The following is a 17,449-nucleotide window of genomic DNA, read 5'->3' as shown; positions in this document are numbered from 1 at the left end:
GTGACAAAACTCAGCTGTCTGAAGACCAACTTCTTTTGGCTTTTTTTTTTTTTGATCCTGGCTCTTTCTAGCTTCATTTGATACCAGCACCTACTTCTTCTGTGGGAAGAGAAAGCAAACACTTTATTCCCATCGACCACGTACGTGTCAAGTGTTTTGAGACCTCTGTTGAGCCTACCTCTACCTCACCCACTTCAGTTGTCTCTTCTCCAGGCTTTTCCTACTGTTAAACACAATCCGTCTATGCAAGGCCCTTCCCTGTTATGTCATGGATACTTAGTTTCCTTAAAAACTAAGGGAGGGATTTTGGTGATTTTTTTTTTTTTTTTGGTGAGGGATTTTGTCAGGTCTTTTGAAAAGAAAATAATTTTTATCATCGTTATGCTACTCTTGTTGACACAAAGACCTACTTTCAACTTTTTGATTTGCACTCAGCAGCTTTTTTCATGTAATCATCACTTTAGTAGTAAGCTGATGAAATGCTTTTGGTTTATAAATGATATTTGATTTAATAAGCCAAGGTGTCATGGAAATTGTAGCCCATGAAAGACAGGCGTTGGTCTATAGTATTGTTTCAGTTGGAGCTAGAAAGGATAAATAAAAGCAGGTCTATAATGGGGGTTGTCAAGTTTTAAAGCTCAGCATTGAAGACATTTAAAGGAAAGCAAAAAAATAATTAGTGAAGTTTCCTGAAGTATGAACAGACCAATTGATTGGAATGGGGAAGGAGGTCTGGAGAATCAAGTCATAAATATAAATAAAAATTTGTCTTAGGCGAGGGAAGAGCTTGTCCAAGGTTTTTTTGCTGTTTCCTGACCAGCTTTTTGGGAGTGTTTATGGTAAACAGCACTTGTACAGACTAGGAAAAAAGGAATTGATAAGCGAACTGTTTTCATTCTTATTTTTCTGACAACTAGGTTAGGAATAGCAATTCTAAATGTGAAGCTGATTTTTTTTTTCATAGGATGTGAAAATAGCAAAAGCTTCTTAACAATTACACTATAGGATAACGGAAGAAGAAGGTCTGAAATTAGGATACAGGTTGACCTTCAGTATAAATAATACCTTGTCACATTTTTCAGTAAGATAATTATAATTCGTGTCAAACACAAGGGATGGCCAGAGTCCTCAGATATGCGAACAACAGTGCTATAAACAAGATTGAGTTGAATGCTGCCAAATTAACATAAAAGAAGAGAATTAGGTAAATTTTATTCCAGAAACTTGAGAGAACCGGTGTGTGAAAATGCAGATAGTAAGAACTTTGACTATTATCTTTAAAGGCAGGTAATGCAATCTGGATTTAGTATAAAAGATGGCATCTCACTTGAAGAATAGGAATGTGTACAGTGGGATACAGTACATAGGTGACAACAGTGGGAGTGGTAAAACTAGAGAGAGTCTGCTTATGCAGTTCCTCAGAGCTCTTTTGACGCTGAACTTCATCTTATTAACGACCAGCACACAAAGCAGGAGCATGCCAATATAAGCTTTCTGGTGACATATAGTTCAGGAGCATTAGCTGAACAGAGGAAATAAGAAATAAACCAGAAGAACTGGATTACCTCAGGGAGTGGTTGAAGAAAGAAGAGATGTATTTGTACAAAATAAAAATTGGTGCACTTAGTTACTAACAGGATTTTTTTAAATGTAAAATTGAACCAGGCAGTTTCAAACAATAATCCTATGATTGATCTTTCCCCTTCTATATGCTGTAGTATATGTACTAAGGTTGTGGGGAAAAAAAGCAAGTGTAAATTTTAAAGATAGTAAATTGTAGCAGAAGATACATGGAAGTATTATAATGTTTGAACAAGATCATGTGATACCTCATTCAGCTGACTTCATTTGTAGTTATTTATGCCCAAGAAAGCCCAAATTCTAAGAGCTGCAGGCAGGGGTAACCTAAGCTATGAATTCCTTCCACTGATGTTTAAATTCACTGAAACACCTCAGTTGTGCTTGCTTGAGACTGGATAAAGTCGATAGAAAGCTAGATGTTCCAGCAGGACAATTAAGATCTTATGTAAATAAAAGCCTCTTTAAATTTAGCAAGTGCAGAATCTGGTCAGCTGAATGCTGTGAAATCCATGGCCCAGATAGGTATGCAGGGAGGCTGAAAAAGTTGTTTCATGTGAAAGTGAGGCCATCATTTGTCATCCATGAAAAACCATGGTGACTGTGGGGAGGTTCCGTGTGACTGGAAAAAGACTGTTAGTAACCTGTCTTGAAGAGAATCTGGGGAATTTCAGGATGATGAGCCTCTGCTCAGGCCCTGGAAAGATTATGCAGCCTCTTGGCTTGGAATTAATTTCTGAACACGTGAGGGACAAGCAGGTTGTCAGGAACAAGTTGGGATGTATGTAAGAGCAAATCATGCTTTACCAGTACGATAACCGTCTGTGATGAATGACTGGCTGCACGGACAAGGGGAGAGTGTTTGACACAGTTCACTTTCTTGATACCTTGCTTGCTGAGCAGCAGCAATAGTAAGAAGAGGAACTGGGGGTTATGGTATATGCCAAGCTGAATGTAAATTAACTGTGCGTTCCCACCACGAGTGTAAGGCAAACCCCCGTGGGTTACATTAGGAGGAACGTGGCCTGCAGATTGACTGAAATTCCTATCTGTCTTGGGTCAGTACTGGTGAGACCATAGCTGTAATGCTGCATCTGGCTTTGGCAGGAGCAAATTAGGAGTTTAGTGGAGCTGTACTGTAAAATGTTGAGGGCTCAACCATTAAATTTTGAAGTAGGGAGCTTGATGTTCAGTTCTGCATTAAAAAGTCATGGTAGAAAGTTTATCTCTTGGCATTTCTTCATTCTGATTTTTTTTTAATGTCAAGTTTCCTTTTCTAATTGCTAATCCTGCAAATTCAACTAAATGATTCTTCTAGTTTTCCTTCATGCTTTCTTTCTATTGTGCTTTCTACATTTGGAGTGTGCAGCTTAGTAATGACCTGTGTTGATGTTCAGGGCAACATAAATGACTGTATTAGCTCTGTATGGCTTCTGCATAGAGTAGGGATGTGGTTTGGTCCCTAAAGTTTTTGGTGGAGTTTTGAATGTACGGAGGCAGCAGATCTATTAAGAAAGTATCTTAATAGTAGAACCTTAGTAGAGCCAAGTTTGAAGCAATCTGCCTGAATGCCATGGGAATCCAGTGGTAAAACTATAACTGGGATTCAGGAATCCTTACTTTAATTAGTGTGAACTATTAAATAACACTTTAAAAATTTGCTTGAGAATTTGGAAAGTGTTAGTAAAAGACCTACCTGAAAACCTTCATTACAGTAATTCAGTATTTTTTATAAGTAATATAAAGAGAAATAAAATAAAAAAGGGGAAAATGGTAGTCTTCAATCACCCAAGTTAATTTCTTCAGGGGAAAAAAAAGTAAATATAGGCTTTGTTTTGAACACCTTTTTAAATCTCACTTTTAATATTGTTAGGGTTTTTGTTTTTCAAATCATTGCTCCTGGTTAAGAAATGAAACTCTGCTTGAAAAACAAAAAAGGGGTTTGGATCTTGGGGTGGGGGGAAAAACTTGATTACAGTTGACATAAATAGTTGATTTACTGTAGCACTTGAACAGGGAAAGAAAGTAAACCAGTATTATCGACTTCTGTTTAAAGCAACCAGTTCTGGTTTTTCATTCTGCTTTAAGATGTATTTGAATTCACAAGCAACAAGACTCTTGAATTCAGTTACACCTTTGCTGATGTCTAGTGTAAAATAGTAGCAGCTTGATTGGGGGGTTCAGGGTGTAGTAATCTCCTGGCTTTTTAGCCTGACTCATAACTCATTAAATATAAACTGATAAAACTAATGATAAATGGAAAAGTTGCTTTGCCAGCATACAGTCAGTTCACACCAATACTTTCTGAAAGAGTTGAAAATATGCAGTGAAACCCTATGGATCAAGCAAATACTTCTGATGTAACCCTAGTAGCACACCAATGTGTGACATATTCTCAGCAAATCACAGTATTGCAGTTTATTGTATTTTAATTGAAACTGACATTAAAGCAACTTAGTCAAGACGGGAAAGAGTAAGTTTGTGTGGGTTTTGTTGTTTTGTGGGGTTTTTTTGTCTTTCCCCAACTAATTTTCCCTCTTTCTTTAGAAGTCGAAGTAAAGTTTTATCTCGTTGGTTGGCTGGCTTACCTCAGCAGCTTGCTCTGCTTGGCTTGAGAAACCCTGAGCTTTCGAATCAGCTGATTGATATCATTCACTCTGCTGCTTCTCGTTCAAACAAGGAATTACTACAAAGTTTACAAGCCACCGCTGCTCGAATCTATGGTAAGAGTTTTACACTAGAGCATAATGAATTTTGTCTGCCACTTGGCAGGGAAGTTGCAACACGTGGCAAATACTGGTAAAGGTAAAGTCTGTGTGCGTGGGGCGGGAGCGGAAGTTGGTCCAGTCCCTTATAGTAAGGGTTAAAACCGGGCGGGATCGTTACGGAGCGCGACGGCGGGTTTTGTGTATTTAAAAATACCTGGCAATGCCAGCGCGGTGATTCCGTGTCCGTGTGCCGGCAGATCCGCTAGATGGCACCCTGGTCCTGCTGCCGGCGGAGGCGCAGCGGCGGCTGGTGCAGCTGGTGTACTTCCTGCCCTGCCTGCCCGCCCGCCTGCTCGCCTGCCTCAGCCGCTGCTGCATCATGGGCAGGATCTCCTCCGACCTGGCGGCCACGCTCATCGGCATACTGCACATGAGGTACAACGCTGAACGTGCTTCTTACTTTACTGTAACAACCCAAGGGGGAAAAAAAAAAGCGAACACTTACTTGTTAAGCCTGAACTCTGTTACTGGTTTGCACAAAAAAATCCATGTAGCACGCAAGAAGAAAGGTAATGCTTCCGCCGAACTTTACTCCTAGCCTTTCAGTTCGACTCAGTCTTTACACTGCCTATTTTTCTCTAATGCTTGATAACAAAAATCATACCAGTTACCTGTAAGGCTGCATGGTATTGAGCACCCTCTACCCCAAACGTTATCATAGATGCCTTTTGTTGTGTCACTGATTGCTGCTTTCCCCTGTAAATACTTCGACCTGACACTATTTGTAGTGAAAAATAACCAACCAGTGTGTATTCTCATGTTGTTCTTTCCTTCAAATTTTTAAAACTCGCTTTTCCTATAGTTACCACACTTGAATAGCCAAATCATAGTTGCTAGGCAAGTGTCTTGTCAGAAATTATTCATTCGCTTGGTGTTTTTGTCTGAGCTTGAAAAGGGGGTAAGTGTGCCTGTGAAGTCAGGGAGGGAGGCTGCTGTTCCACTGAAGTGAGCGGAAGGCTTGCTGGGATTTCACGAGGGTGTTTTGCTTTACTCCTGCTGCTTTTCTCCATTGCTTAATATTGTTGAACCTTAAATAAATGAGCAGGAATTAAGCTTATATGAATTATGATTAAAATGATTTTTTTCTTAATGCTTTTTGGAACTTAAACATTTTTTTATTAAAGTATGACACATCATACTGTCAAATACAGAGCTGTTCATATTAGCGGTATAACGTGAATAAGGTGACTAACATGAAGTGATGGTGGTGAAATTTATAACATCCTATATATAATGTATTGCTACTATAAAAATGAAATTCTGTCTAGTTTGGGGAAGGTGGAGCTCAATTTTTATTTTAAAAAAGTTCTTTGCCATATACTAGAAATGCAGTAGCAAACTAACCAAATCAAATGCAGTCATAAGCACTGAGGTGCTTATTTTATTATTAGATCTTAACGGATTTTCACTGTGGGAGATTTTTTACACTAATAATACAGTTGTTTTCTAAAGACTATCAGAAAGCTGCAGGCAGACTGTGGGCATTTGATCCTTTTGGCAGAAGATGCAAGAGGCAGCTAGAGGGCAATGTTCTTACCAAAAGTAGGTTACATCTTGACAACAGAGGAGAAGCAACTTTTCATTTTTCAAAGGTGCAAAGAAAGTCTTTGGTTCTTAATTTGACATTTGTAACATGTTTTAAACTACGTTGGATTCAAATATTGTGGATTATCTACCCAAGAAGTCAATCTGAAATAACTAGATGGAAAAAATCAGTACTGACGTAGTTATACTAGTGCAGTTTCTTGTATTGATAAGCCCTAACAGTGCTCTTTTCTGGAAGGTTACAAGTTTTGATGAAACTTGGAAAAGAGATACTACTCCTGACTGAGTGTTGTTTTTCTTTGATAAGGCTGTTCCCACTTCATTGAGAGAATTCAGTGTTAGAACCAGGAACTTGATCAGTTTTCTTTAGAAGCACATCTGAAAATAATGCAAGGCCTTGGAAAGATTGAAACATGTCTTTTATAGACAAAGTGACTGCAACAGCATTGAAAATATTTTCTCAGCTATATAGCCAACTTAAAAACTTGTAGTACAAGTTTTAAAGGGCTTATTGATGACATCTTTTTGTCAGCTGTGGCTCAACTTCTTAATATATAGGTGAAATCAATGTTGTAAAAGACTTATTTTTTTACTGTCATGAGCATAGATTTTTTTTAATTGTAAAAACTTCATTCTAGGATGCCTTAAAGAATTAGAGAACTAAGATGATGTCAGAAATGTTAGTGACTGATGAGGGGGATGTTAAAAAAAAAAAAAATTAAAATTAGCAACTTAAACATGCAAAGACAGGGAGATAGCTAACAATATTAACTTCTCAAGAACAGAAGAGTCTGATATATCTTTTCCTTGAGAAAAGAAGTTGTACAGTTATGGAAACAATAGTAGGTTTTCTAGATCTGAACTTCAGCTGGGTTTTACGAGCTTCACCACCTGTCATTGCACACAGGATACATGAACTAATTTTCCAGCTCTTATCAGAAAAAACAAGCTGGATTGTGTCCAGTTTTGTGGCTTGCTTTTAGATGATGATGTGGACAAACTGGATTGAGTTTAAAGGAGAGCAGACAAAGAACAACATAGTCTGTAAATTGTGATAATGGGGAATGACTGACAAATTGGCGTTGTTAGGCAAATAAGGCTGGGAAGAAGGGGGAACCATGTGCGTAAAAGGCTTCTGAAAAGGAATGGGAGAACACGGTTTCAGCAGGATGAGAAATACAGACCTTAAACATCAGAAAAATGTTTAGTTTGAGTTCTAGCAAAATTTTCTAAAAACAGAGATACATACTGGAATAGGCTGTGTAGAAAAGAGATATCAATATACTTCACTGGAGATATTTAAAATTAGGTTGGACAAAAGTGTATCATGGATGGCAGAGGTAAAGCCTTGAAGGAAGTAGTCGGGCTGGGTAACTTCTGGTAATCATTGACAGCTCTCGTGGTGCTCGGAGTTAAACGTACAAGTTTTTGAAATGAATTACACTGTACCAAAATGTCTATTTCGCAATTCTGTGCCACAATCTGGTTCATGGGATGCTTTCGGTAGTTTTAGATTATGATAGTTTTGCATAGAGAAACTGATACAAATGAGTCCATCGGGAGTCATGGTTTATGGGTAAACCCAATATTGTCAGTAGATGGCACTGTTTTTCTTCCAGTATGTTCATGTTCTATTTGCTGAAGGGGGAGTCTTTATAAATTTCTTTTCTTCTAAGCCACCTGCTTATCTGCCATGCTTTAAATAGATTGCATTCAGTAGCGTCAGAGGCTCACTGCTGTATTTGGTAATTGTTTTTAATTTGTTTAAAAGCCTTTATTTCTGCATTATTCTTGACTGGCAGAGCATGTATGTTTTTACGTGCAGAATGCACATGCATACCCATGTATTTTTGCCAGGGAGACGCTACATTAAGGTGGATTTGATGAGGGTACATATGGGTGATAATAAAGACTGTTGCAGTTATTCCAGGAACAATCATTATAAACTCAAGAAGCTCATAGCTTTTTTGTGTGTGTGTGTAAACTATAAAATTAGATGGTAAAGTATCCAGATGGCTTAAACCACAGCCCTGTGGTGATATCAGGCGGTAACATTAAATTATAATTATTGCATGTTAACTTTTAGAATCTTTTGTTGATTACAAATGAATTTTGAAGATATTCAATAGCTTTCACTTCTTACTTTTGTGATGGTGAAAAGAATAGCCAGGTGGTCTGCAGGAGCCCGTTAAGGGAGCCACAGTGGGTTCCGTGTGCTGAGAATGAAGGTGATGTTGACTGTTTCCATATATAATGGAAAGGTTTATGAGCCTGGGAGGGTGATTGCCTATACTGTTAAATTATTAGGATGGTTCCTGTCATGCTTTTCGTCTATGTTCACTAAAGCTTTCCCAAGTGAGCACAGGCCAAGGACTGTTCTGAAAAGAAAGCTGAAATGCAGCCACCCCATTTTGGAAGCTGGTATGACCAAGGCCAGATTTATGCTAATTGATCTCTGTGCGAACTAACAGCTGTTGCTGCTGTTGGGGTCACTGGGACTGCTACAGTTGGTGAGTTTCAGGTGAAACTGAGGGACAGAAGGTGTTGTCTTGGCTTAATTTCCCTCCTGTTCTCCTCCAGTGCCTGCCTTGTGCTTGCTGTATGGGACCTGAGATGTAACTGACTTCAGTAAATCCAGTCAGGTAGGGTTTTGAGAGATGGAAGTGTGCCAGGGTTTTGGGGTATAAGTCTTTCTCCCCTCTCCTGTTCATACACAAACAGGCGAGGAAAGGTGCGGAGCAACACAAACAATCTGTGACTTCAGTCTGACAGAAATGAGAGGTGGTGGCTCCTTGGAAGGAGATCAGTTCTTTAAGTCGGCCTCTGATTTAAGCCTTTGATGAGCTTAAACTTAGAGACAAATGGAAGGGTGTGGGAGGTATTTTAGAAAGTCTTTGCATTGAAACTACTGGATAGATTTTTCTGTGGTCTTTAGGTGGTACTATTTACATTGATATATTGAGACGAACCATTCGTCTTGATGCGGTGTGCCGCATTTCTAAGAGAATTAACTTCAATATTTTTAATTCATGATTTATTGGAATAACTGGTAAATACTCAAATATACTTTTCTGTTAATTAAAGATGAATGGTTAAAGTGTTAGGTGGGAATACGTAACGTTTGGCATGAAGTGGACCTTTGGTTTGAAATTCCAGTCTTAACTTTACCTCAGTGGTGGAGTTCTGGTGATTCCTTGAGGATGTGGATATGGACAGGTAGACAGTTCTCTTCAGGAAAGTGAAGAAATTTATTATATCATTGATGGTCTAGTAGGAATTAAGGTCATTAACTTTAGCAGTATTATAGGTAGAGCTGGAAAGAATTTTTGGTGTAATCCCTCTACACTTATTTTCTATATTTTTAGGGCAGATAGGCTACTTCAGAGTGGTTTTTAAAGGACTAGTGAGGCATATGGTTATATTTTGACTACTTTTTTGGAAGACTGGCTTTGAGCAAATCTTTTTGTCAAATATGGAAACATATTAAATGTTGTAAACTCACCTTCTTGTATATGGTAGATAGTCCTGTTTGACAAAAGTGAGATCTGCTGTTCACATACCAAAATCTGTACTGTAACAGTTGCAGAGGAACACCATTTGTCACTATTTGTTAGGCTCAATGGTTTTCTTTGCTGCTACTTAGTGACTTTGTGGTGATTGAATGGCAGATATTCTTGCAAACAGATTTCTTTTTTCCTTCCCTTTTGTATAAGGTAGGATATTTAAGATGACTATTATATGTAATCTGAGTACTTACTGTGATGTATTCTGTTCTATGAAATATGGATTAAGAAATGCAGATTATGAGATTATGATTAAATATATAAACTAGGAAGTTAGATTGCTGACTTTATGGGAAAAGTTCTCTGTCTCCTCTTAACATGTCTTGAGGTACAAATAAGGAAAACCTATTCAGTGTAATTACATAAATGCAATTTATTTGTGTCTTTTATTTATGCATAATAGTTATGATTTGGTTTTAGAACTTTTTATCCATTGGAACAGTGTATCTGGAAATTATTTCACTGTAATAGAGAATTGGACAGATAATATTTTACTGCTGAGATAAAAAACAATGGGAGTTAATTTATGGCATTTGTCTCTTGAAGTAGAGTGTCCATAAATGAGATTTCCAATGGCTTCAAACAGCTGTTTCTTATTCTTATGGGGCTCTTTCCCTGCTGAGGTCTTACAAAGAGTTGTTGTTTCTCTTCCTGTAGAAAAGGAGAAGGGTGAGGACCATACAAATAAAAGCTGAGTACTCTCTCCCAGTGAGACATAAATTGTGTAGGAGTTCCTAGTCTCCACAGGTTTGAGATGACTCTGGAGGTCACTTGCATTCTACTTGTCATAACTGTAAATGGACTTTTTCCTTAAGAAGTAGTGCCTTTAAAATACTCTGTTGCTTTCCAGACGATAATGAGGGAGCTCAGCTGGCATCTCTTCAAGCAGCCAGGCATGCTTGTTGGTTCCTGCTATCCCTAGGAATCTGGTGTTCAGAAGGAAGTAGGATGGGCATTTTAACATCTGTTTGGTATGAGGTGTAAAATTATGTCTCTCCAAATATGTTACCCAGAGATGGTTTAGGCTCCTAATAGAGTTTAAAGTTTTCTATAGATATTTCCTTTGTAAGTAAATACTACTCTTACTTTGTCATCCTAGCTATGTGATCTGCAAACTCTGACAGTATAGCTTGAGGAGGCACAGTGAGAATGCAAAATGTAGGTAATAAAGAGCCTATATACTACTTCATTAAGGACTTATCGAATGTATTATTGTAGACAAGAGAAAGAAAAAACATTGTATTCCCCAAAAGTATTTGCAAGTTGGAGACAACCTGGAGAGGATATTATAACCCATTATTGTGAATAACAGCACTGATAGAGCATTTGAATACAGTAATTCTCATACAAATGAAATATAGAAGAGATTTCAGAACAGTATATTTTTTTAAAAAAGGAAGACATAAATTAAATCAAAATTTTACCAAAATAAACTAAGTTCTTATTAAAAAAGAAAAAACACTTTCAAGTCGTTACAAATTGTACAATGGAAGTCAACTCAATACATCTCAAAATAAATCAAAAAGCATACATGTATAGGAAGGTGTAGTAATTATGAATGAGTAGCTAAGAAAAATGTAAGAATAGTAAGGTCTGTATTCACTGTGAAGTGCTTTTTCTGGCTATATTTTCACACCCCTCAACTTCGAATCACAAATGAAGGAGGAAAATATTAAAAAGGTAACAAAAATACTTAAAGCACTGTTGAATATAAACTAAAGAGAAGAGTGTGCTTTCAGAATGCTGGTATTTCCCTGACTGGGTGCCACTGAGGATGAAGGGTAAAAGATTGATCTGTTTTCCTTGCTGCAAGACAGAAAGGATCCATAGTTCTTGAGAATCAGATCCCAGGGTGGGTTACAGTGCATTCCTTCATCCACATCTGGTCAGCAAATTTCCTTTTCCTTGCTCACTGTTATGTAAAAGTCTAGGACTTGAGAGAGGGTGAGAGCTAAGCTTGCGTTTAAGGACATGGCCCTCTAAATTTGTCCCCAGGTGGTTGGTTGTAGTTTGATATTCCTAACCAAGGGTAAAAGAATTATGCTGCTGCACTGACAATTGTACCAGTCAGTAAATGCTGCTTGCTCATTAGTGAATGTTTCTTCCGATTTGTGCTCTCGTTTATAATGTGTAAGCAGTTGTTTTCTTCAGACAACCCGTGCAACCATGGAGCAAATGAGTAGCTGACAGGCTTACTTTTAACAATGCGTAGCTCAAATTGTTGTTTTCTTAAAATAGGGTTCATATTTTTCCCCAAATCCTTGGTAATTCTTTGCAGATGTTTGTTGTATTTTGCCATATTTTCAAATGGAAACACTTGATCCTTCAAAACAGATAATGAAAGTTAAAATAAAAAACTAACAAACCATTGCCTACTTATGGTAACCTGTTAAGAGGAAAACTCTTCACCTGCTCTCAGAATTTATGTTCAGGACCCATGCTACCTGGAGCTAAGTTGGTACGAAGGATGAGGTGAGTACAGGGTTGGAGAAGTATTCAAAGATTCAATTTTTTTTTTAAACAATTTCAGCATCAGTTTGACAGTCTTGATTTCCTGTCGCTTCAATAAGTGGTTTGAAAACTGATAGCGCTTATTCTGGTTAACAGTGTAACACAAAACTGATTTGATTAAGCTGATGCAAGAACCTGAGTTTATACTTTACTGCAGTTGCAAGCGGTTGCATTTCAGTTGAACTGAAATTATTTTTCATTAAAGCTAAACAGAAATAAACTATGCCAAAGCTGAGATAAATATTGGCACGTGGCTTTTTAGTGTTTTAAAAGAACATGTTTTACAGTAGTGCAAGTACATTCCTACACTGGGGGAAAATGATTTATATTTTTATAAATATAAATATATTTTTAAAGGTACAACAGTCCTAGTACAGGACTTACATGTGGTTTTGTTCCTTCCAGTGTGTATCATTATTTATACACACACAGTTCCTGAGAATGAGAAAACGGGAATGTTTGGGATGTATTGTAACATACTTGCCAAGCTCTCCAGAATAGCTAATTCCATGATTGTTCCTTTACTTTGTACTTGACAGGTGTTTTTGCATGCAAGTACCATTTTAAATGGTTGTCACACAGCACTGCTACTAGTTATGCAGCTAGGTATCGATATAAAGCATGAGACTTTCATAACAATTCTGAGAGGAGGCTGGCTAGAAGACATATCTGTATGGTGTAGTCCCAGTGTGCTTTTGTTCATGAGAGCAGTGTTTCTGGGTTCAGACAGTGACCCCTGAGCAGTGTGCTGAAGAATTTGAATGGAATTGACTTACACTGATGCATCCTTCTCTAGAGCTATCTGTGGAAGTCTCCTGCTGCTGATGAGTGCTGATCAGTAGCTGAACAGTTTTGTCTTGATAGATAAACTCTCTGGGCTATTAGATTCACTTTGTTGAGAGATTATAGATGGCACAGGTCATAAAAATAGGAAACTGAACAAAAGAAGAAACCTTTTCTTTACCATCTTGCTCTGCATCAGTAAAGACTTCTCAATGCAGTGTCTGATCACAGTGGAAGTGTCAGAAGTACTAAGGGACACTGTCCTACACCTCTGTGGTCCTGAGTTGTGTTGGAAAATTCAGCCCTTCATGCAGCGGAAAAAACTTTGTCATCATGCTTGGTTGCAGTGTGATTATTCTGGCTATTGTGGAAGAACAACTTTTCTCTGTTTCTCATATTTCCAAGGCCTTAACTGAACTCCTGGGTAGGCAGAAAGAGTGGTTCAGCTGTATCCTGATGAGCTGCAGAACCACTGCATGTATGTCTGAAAGGTGATGATGTATCATTTTCAGACTGTAGGTAGATGAACTGACTGAATAGCTTTGGCAAGAAAAAAAAAAAGAGCGGGTAGACTTGACTAGCTGCATGCTGCTATACTATGTACTTTGGCATACTAAATAACATGAATCTTGTTAGCGGACTTTGTCATCTCTTTCTGGGTTTTCCTGAATAGGATGAACAGCACAGGTGCCAAGACAGATCTTGTGAACTTCCAGTGGTGTCTGTCTTCCACTGTTTGAGCTCATCAGCTAGTTCTACCCACCATTTACTACCTTTATACAAGTTATCTCTTGGTGTAAAGACCTTCCTTCTTACATTGTGGCTTCTTTGTTTTTTGGATGTGCTGGTGGTCTGCTGGGTGTACAGAATCTTTGGGAAGTTTTCTGATCCTGATGTGTGTTTGAAAGACACCTATATTAGTAGTATCTCAGTGGTTAAAGCACTTGCCAGAAGACACAGAAAATCTGGATTCACTACCTTCATCTGAAGGGGAGGTTGATTTCCTATTTTCTAACACAGTGACTTAGTCATTGAACTATTTTGAGGCGGTGTACTTAATTTAATAATATACAAATAAATTCTATTAATTTTATTAATTTTTCACTGAGTTGAGGCCTGGAATGCAGTTAGGTTTTTTCAGGAAATGAGTGAATCAGCTGGTGGCTGTGCTTACGAATATTTACATGTTCCATGTGGAACAGAAGTATCAGTGGGAGAAATAGAGGGGAAACTCCTTTTAGAATGATTTTGTAACCTAGAATTAAAGAAACAATTGTGGGAGGCCTTGGTTTGAATCCGTGATCAATGGCTGATAAAATTTAATATGGGATCACCTACTACAGTCTAAGTTAAGTTAGTTCTCAGGCTGTTCGCTCGCAAATGTTTAAATAATTCTGTAAAGCTGCAGGAACACCCTGTGCTAGAATATTCTCTGTTATGGTGGTGGAAGCACTTTCCTGGAAGGTGAAAGATTTGGATTTTAGTTTCCTTGAACAGAAACCCCAGACCCTTGAGTTCTGTAACCCTCACGGTTATGAACAGAAGGGTGATAGTGTCAATGCCTCAAAGAACTGTGAATCTTGCATTTGCTTTTCCTTGTTTTACTTTAAAATACTTGAAGACTGAACTCAGGGGTTTTTGAGATTCATTATGTTTTTCAATTCTATTGCTGAACAACAACAAAAAAGCCAAAAACCCCAACCCAAATTCTAAGCAAAATTTGCTGTGCACCTTGATAGGTGCAGAGTCTGAGTTGGAATTTGAGCAGTTTGTTTTACAGGACAACAAGTGGAAGGATAATTTCTAAAATGATTGCAGCAAGGTTTATCAGAGTTGTTCTACCAGAGACTTCTAAATTACCCAAAGACTCCTTAGGACTACATAAGTCAAACCCAGCACCTTAAACCTGAACCAGAAATCAACTGGTAGCTAGTTTAGGTCAGGAAGCACAAAGATAAGAGTCTGTAGTTGAAAGAGAATCACTTCTGCATGAACTGCAGTTGTTTTATTTTGCAACTGTCTGATGTAGCCCGACCTGGAAGTTAACAACAGCGTGAAGAAAAGTAGCGAGATCTGTCTGGACTTAAAAGAAAAGTTAGCAGCGAGTGATAAAAGGAATACATTGCACAGTTGCTGTAACTGAGAAATATTTGCTATGCTAATGCAAGAGAAGCAGTGATTTTTAAGTTAATTAGATTCAGCTGTTCTTTTAATCCTATTTGGCGTACAGAGCAGGTTACCTAAAGGTGCAATTCTAAACCTCAGCAGAGAGGTTCTCATGGAGAGCAGGTAACCTTATGGAAATTACAACACATAATTCATCATAGTTAATGTGGGTTTGGACTAGCTGACTGGAAGAGGTCTCACTCATATGCAATTTGATAACAGGTTCTCATTGTCAGTAAAAAATTATTCAAAAAAGGGAGATTATGATAAGCTTATTGCCTCTCTTCCACCTATAAATCAGATTTTGAGTTAAATGTCTACCATGTAATTTACAAGCATCTTGAAAACATATTTTTAAAAGTGCATGTGGTTCTTAATTATCTGTGGTGGTGTTAATATATTAAACTAAGATATTTGCAATAATTTGTAATGTATTTGTAGTATACCAACATCTTTTCTAGAATTAATTTTCTCTTGTTCTGTGTTCTTATTTCCGATTTCCTGGAACGCAAACCTCAAAATTGAGCAGCTTTAACTGCATTATAGATATGTGGGTTCTAAGTTAGCTGCGGCATTGATAACTGGCTAGACTTGTATTTAAACAAACTTTTTCTAGGCTGTAATACTGTTCTGGTTGTATTTCAAATATTAGAAAGACATTTCTTTTGGTCTTAATTTTTTATGGTATATCTGTGAGAACTTTATCTAGTCTTTGATTACATGTTCTTGGGTTATTTCTTTCCATCCTGCATTGTGTGCTGAGTGGATCATACTCACTGGAGGAATGTTTACATAACGTTATGCTTTGTCCCTGTTTCAGTAGAAGGCTCCATGTTTTGTCTGCCGTATTATGTTGCACTTGGAAAACAAAGTGATTCCCCTGCCCATGGGATTTTGTGTTGTGCTCAAGTATTTTCACAGCTGTAGGAGATGAGGAGGTGGTATTTTTCCCAACTTACAGATGAGGAACTGAGGCAAGGAAAAGGTGAAACATAAAGTACCTTCTAACTCGGAATTCAGCATGAAACATTTAGGAACTGATTTTTCAGAATATTCAGCGTTTTCTATCTTGAAAGCAAAGGATTGACTTCAATTTCACTGTAAGTGCAAGTGGAGCAGTAGAGATCAGGTGGGTCTACGTGCTGCTCTTTAAGACATTTGAAGCTGTTTCTCTCCACAGCTGTTACTGTCCTTTTAGACTTTTACTCACTCTTGAACTGGTGCAGGGCTAGTGATAATTAGCAGAAAGAAGAGAAGAGAGAAGCCTCCACTATGAATAATGTGGGGGTTTTTCTATTCTAAAAGTGAATTAGTACCTCATCTGATGATACTCAGAGAAGTGTGTTACCACTGACTTCCCATCCTCCAATTTTAAAAAGTATTTATCTAGCATATCATAGAACCTCTGCAGTACAGATAGGAGGGTGATCAAGTATAATGCCTAAAACCTATTTGTTTACCTGAATTTGTGAGCTAATCATTTCTTCTACTATTTTTTAACCATCTCATGCCTCATACGCTGTGTGTGTTATAGATGGTGCAGTAAATAAGGCAGGAACAGGTTAGGCTGTGTTATCCTTCATTGCATAATCCTGATCAATCCCTTCACCCATGATTTGAAGAAGGCATGGATTTTCTTAGAGAAAATGAGACACATAACTTTATCGTACTCCAAGGCATATGCACAAAGAGGCCAAGCCAAAGTTTATAGGCAACGTTCTCTGTCATTCTGTAAATTGAGCGTTAGATTATTTTTAACCTTAATGCCCTTTTAACATTGAGACTTCTTTTATTTATGTAATAGCTTTGACTTCTTTTAAAAAGGAAACTGCAACTGAATTTGGGGATCTTGGTTTTTTGTGTGCATGTCTCAGCATAGCTCTGCTTGTAGATGAGTCTTAAAATAGCCATTTAATAGCTCTGTTAAGGGTTTGTGTCTTACACTGCCTCCATGTTCCTGGGGCAGAAGAGCTGTGATCTGTCTGCTTCCTCTGATGTCTACATCAGTGATACTTCACTTGGCCTGCTGTTAGGACGCTTAAAATTCTTGTCTTGTTTTCCAAGTGTGCAAATAGTCAAACATGGGTAGAAAACCAAAACTGCTGAAGTGTTTGTAAAATTTCTAGATACTTAGCAATAAGCTTCAGAATAATTTTTCATGTCCAGGGACTTCTTGAACCTGTTGCAGTTTGTGTGTTTGCTAGCCTGCAGTGAATTTGAGGTTTTTGTCTGGTCTCTTCAGGAGTTGATGTAAAATTCCTGCATCTGCTGGTCTTTTGCTGAGGAATTTGACGCATCTGCTAACCATTGCATGGAAAAATATTTTTATATTTTATTATTTTAAACCAGATTCTGACTAGCTTTGTCATGCAAGTCCCTACTCCCCTAATCTGGGTTTATCCATGTTCTTTCCATGTTTTCTGTCTTCCTGCCCAAGATTTTTTTTTTATTTTCACATTTCCCCGATTCCCTTTGCAGCTTGTCATCTGATGTATCTCTTCCAACCTCTTGCATTCCTACCATTTTGCTCAGTGA

The 17,449-nt window shown here is 37.9% G+C and overlaps 1 protein-coding gene across 2 annotated transcripts in view; it reads left to right on the top strand.

The window, feature by feature from the left end:
- Nucleotides 1-17,449, top strand: part of TEX10 (testis expressed 10) — a 61,134-nt gene that overhangs the window by 22,653 nt on the left and 21,032 nt on the right. The window contains exons 9-10 of one of the 2 annotated variants that reach the window (XM_054814232.1): nt 4,129-4,301; nt 4,544-4,721. In XM_054814232.1, the coding sequence (XP_054670207.1) occupies nt 4,129-4,301; nt 4,544-4,721 (351 nt within the window). Of the gene's footprint in view, nt 1-4,125; nt 4,302-4,543; nt 4,722-17,449 lie in introns of both variants that reach the window. The other variant, XM_054814231.1, reaches the window with a different exon arrangement.

This window comes from Grus americana, chromosome 2 (assembly GCF_028858705.1).
Source record: "Grus americana isolate bGruAme1 chromosome 2, bGruAme1.mat, whole genome shotgun sequence".
Taxonomy (NCBI): domain Eukaryota; kingdom Metazoa; phylum Chordata; class Aves; order Gruiformes; family Gruidae; genus Grus; species Grus americana.
The sequence above is the reverse complement of the archived record's forward strand: the minus strand, read 5'-3'. Positions and strand labels throughout refer to the sequence as shown.